Raw genomic sequence first — 4,432 nt, forward strand, 5'->3', positions numbered from 1 at the left:
GAAAATGGCTCTACATGGGAGAATATTGAGAGAGAGAGAGAGAGAGAGAAAGTTATAGGGGTTGGATGTAAGGAATATATACGGGAATGAGCTCTATTTATAGGACTTGGAAATGCGCACCGGGCAAGGCATGGTGCATGTCAGACACGTCAACTTTGCTCCTCTGGTCTTTTGACACATGTCGATGCCGCATTGCTCCACATCATTCCTTCTGGAAGGCTGCCACGTGTCGAATCTCCTGGATCCACGTGTCACAACTGTAAGGTGCCATGTCACCTTGACCTTTGAAGGAGGTTAACGGTCGACTTGCCACATGGCACTCTCTGGTGCTGCCACATCATCAGTGCACGACGGGCACTCCGCGCACCCAGTTTTCCAGATTATCGGAATGACATAACTTCTTCATAAAACCTTCTTTTTTGATGTTCTTTATATCCCCAGAAATCTCTCGACGAGATCTACAAATTTCGTTTAGATCCCAACAACTAATTCTCATTCTATCAAAAATTTATATTTTTTGTTACACTTAGCCTGTTAGGGATCGCTGCAGAAAGCATAACTCCTACATATGAATTTCGTTCTCGATTTTCTTTATATCGACGAATTCTTATTGATGAGATCTTCAAATCTCGTTTAGATTATTTTTCCTAATAATTTACCGTTCTAAAATTCGATTTTTGTGAGCACACTATTGCGCTGAATCTTAGAAAAATCATAACTTCCTCTGACAAAGTCCGTTTGGACATTCTTTATATGTATGGATTCGTTTCCTTTAGATTATTTATCCTAAGTAATCTTCTATCTAAAATGTCTATTTTGGATTATATTGTAAAGCGATAAATGGGTGTTACATGGAAGATTAGAGTACCTACTATATTTCCCAAAGGAAGTTCATTGTAACATTTTTATATCCATTAATAGGGTTATTAATAATTTTTTTCTCAAAATTCATGATATAAGTGATTAATCGTGTCATCCTTAATGAATTTGAATATATGTCCACATGAAAAATGATGATATTGAGTATGCATGTAGAGTTTAATAAGTGTAATTGATTCATTTATGTATGTCATGGTTTGTTCATGTTATGATTTATCTCATGTACCTAGTGTTGTTATTTGATTCAAGATAATCATGTTAAAGAGACTTTAAAAGAAATTAAGTAGATTATCATATACCTTATATGGTACTTTGAGTTCCCGTTTGAAATTTGAAAAACTCTAAAAATAGGTTGTTGTATTTTATGAAGTAGATTATGTTGGTGACTTGGACAGAAGAACAACTCTAATGGTTTCCACCATTAGTGATTGTGTTTTGAGTTTGAAAAGCAACCTTGCAGGCTAACAATATCATTTTCTACTACTGAGGTCGAGTATCATGTGGTGAATTATAACACATTCAAAGAAGATGCTTAGTTGAAAGGTTTGTTCATTGATCTCTATAGAGATAAATTTGGTATGTTATATTTTGTGATAGTTAGGGTTCTATATGTTTCATAAAGGGTTCTTGTTCTAGGGAAGAACAAATCACATTGACAAGAGAGATCTCTAAATTATAGATATTATTTTTAAGGGAGGTTATTATTTCACTTAATCAATTCATTCATCCACATAAGATACCATACCCTTCTAGCTATCATACAAGTCACTGAATCATATATTTTATGTGGATGAATCAATTTTCTTAAGTAAAAGAATAACATCCCTATTGTTAAAGGTAATACCAATAGAAAAAAAATCATGTTGTAATCTCCCTCTCGATGTCGCATGATTTTTGTTTACCCGTTAGGGTTTCCACCAAAATTTTGGTGTTTTTGTTCTTTCCTTTTTACTTCTTCTTGGTCCGTCGAATTATAACACTTACACCCTTGAAATCTATCACATACAATAGTACCATGTCCAACCAATGATCAACAAAGCAAGAAAAACTTGATACCCGGCCAACTTGGGCGTTTGAGCAGGTTTACGATTCTAAGGCCGGCTATGACATATTCGAGGAGGTTGGCAATGACCAACAAAGTGCGAACCTCTACGCTTTTGTTATTCTTGACAGAGCAGTGGGAAATTTTGGAATGTGTATACAGCCTTTGCAAAGACTAAATACTATAAAACCTATAGGAGAGTGATTATTAATCATATGTTAATTTAAAACATTTATTGAAACATATAAATAAAAAGTTCTATAAATATTTTTATTGTAATCTGCAAATCAACTATATTTATAAACAGACATTCCCTAAGTAGAATAAGACCAAGTAACTAATACAAGCAAAATATACAAATCCAGGAGTTGAGATTAATTTTCTTTCTCATGCATTACAACCTGATCAATATCATCAAATATTGTTGCTTTAACATCACATAGACCTTATTCAGATTTAATTATAGTTATAATGATGTTATTCGTTTTTAACTTTTACCTCTAATATGGAGGCCGGCCATGAGCCCAGCCAAATGCTTCATGGTTCATCTGTCCACCACCATTAGGGATCAAATTGGGCTGCAAGTTATACCCGGGCATCGGATCACCCAACCCTCCTCCATCACCACCCATCCCAAGTGGCGGTGGTGATCCACCACCACCCATCCCTGCCTGCACCACACTATCTGCTTCCTCTTCTTCCTCTACAGGGAGTCTTTCGTATGTAGCGTTGGAAAATGTGGCGGCAATTACCATCACAGGTCCGGAGGCAACCAACGACCCCACCACGCTCCCACCGACAACCTGACCTTGACCTCCCGCAAGGTATATAGTCAGACCTGTTGAGCCAGGCGGAGCAGGACCAGGTAAAAAAGCTCCGGTTAGTGACAAAATCTCGAATCGGCCTTGTAAGGCCATGACTGAACCAGGTGCTGTGGGCTGTCTTAGGGTTACATTCATGACTGTCCCACTAGCACTCATAACACAAACCCCTCTCTGTCGTCTCCTACTAAATTGAGCTATGCTTTCAGCTACATCAGTTCCACTCTCAACCTCCATGACATGGCTACGAAGCGCGTTGGGGCTGTCCCTTGTCACAAAAATCGGGGGCTTTGGCTTGTTCTTTGAGCCTGGTGGACGACCTCTAGGCCGCCTATTTGAAGTCTCGATCCCACCTTCTCTTGGATCATCGCTGTTGTTGTCTCTTTCATCTTCTTCACTTCCAGTGTTGTTCTCGTTCATTGATATTCCCAGATCTGGCTTCTTTAAAGCCAAGGAACCACCTGATGGTGTTTCTACACCACCTAGGTTGGCCTGCCCAGTCCACCAGTTTGACATGCTCAATAACACAGATAAAGACTCTCTTAAACTTTTCTCAGTCCCTCGTGATCTTGATGATTAGTTGAAATTGAAAAGATACACAGAACCACTAGTACTAGTGTGGTGGTGTAGAAGAAACAACTGCTACTTAATCTTGAAGATACCCTATGGGAGCTATGTGTGTCTTTTGTTGGCTTGGCTATTGGTTTTAGTGGGTGAGGGTATATCTAACAAAGTTTTTGTGATCATCTCTCTCTCTCTCTCTCTCTCTCTCTCTCTCTCTCTCTCTCTCTCTCTCTCTCTCTCTATATATATATATATATATATATATATATATATATATATATATATATATATATATATATATATATATATATATATATATATATATATATATACACTTTATCTTCGTCACAATTTTTAGGAAAGATTGAGTGAGCTACTTTGCTATATATTTCGTAATAAGGAAGTTGAGTACACAAGGGCTCATGTGACTCATTCACATTCTTCTTCCATCGAGAAAAAGAAAAACTAGAGAGGAGAGAAAGGGTCTTTGGAATTAGGGTTTGGAGGGGTGTGGGGTAGCGTGCGCATGAGGTAGTGGGGTGCACTCCTTTGTTTTCTCATGTGGTTGGGATTTGAATGCAATTTTTGTCATTCATCATATAATTAAATAACTCGCAGCCGGACGCAACTTTGACTTGGATCCATATTTGATTCCTCTTTCATTATATGCATAGTAGGGAGCGTTCACAATTTGTCTTTTGACTGTTGAATGAGTCATTAGGTAAGACAAAAAATTACCTCACTGGACATAACATTCCCCACTGCTTTGAGGTTACCATCTTCTCTATCAGGAGCTCTAAGCTTTTTAAGTAATAGTTTTCGTAATTTTTGAAATATTTTATGAAGATTTAAACTAAACAAACTGGTTAAATGTTAACTTGATGAATGTTTTGAGTTCATTTCAGATTGACTATTTACCGTGTTATAAGCGAATTTCCAGTTATGCAATATAATACTTCAATACACAAATTGTTATATATATATATATATATATATATATATATATATATATATATATATATATATATATATATATATATATATATATATATATATATATATATATATATATATATATATATATATACTATGTGAAATCTCGCACGTTATGCATTTTAAAATTATT

The 4,432-nt window shown here is 36.2% G+C and overlaps 1 protein-coding gene across 1 annotated transcript; it reads right to left on the reverse strand.

Annotated features, from left to right (window-relative positions):
* Positions 1-1,632: 1,632 nt before the first annotated feature.
* Positions 1,633-3,512, reverse strand: LOC111910992 (AT-hook motif nuclear-localized protein 19). The gene is made up of 2 exons (XM_023906759.3): positions 2,420-3,512; positions 1,633-2,111 (listed from the first exon to the last, which is right to left on the reverse strand). The coding sequence occupies exon 1, from the start codon at positions 3,256-3,258 to the stop codon at positions 2,422-2,424; it is 837 nt and encodes a 278-aa protein (XP_023762527.1). The 5' UTR covers positions 3,259-3,512; the 3' UTR covers positions 1,633-2,111; positions 2,420-2,421.
* Positions 3,513-4,432: the final 920 nt, after the last annotated feature.

The sequence above is a fragment of the Lactuca sativa genome, chromosome 8, assembly GCF_002870075.4.
Source record: "Lactuca sativa cultivar Salinas chromosome 8, Lsat_Salinas_v11, whole genome shotgun sequence".
Taxonomy (NCBI): domain Eukaryota; kingdom Viridiplantae; phylum Streptophyta; class Magnoliopsida; order Asterales; family Asteraceae; genus Lactuca; species Lactuca sativa.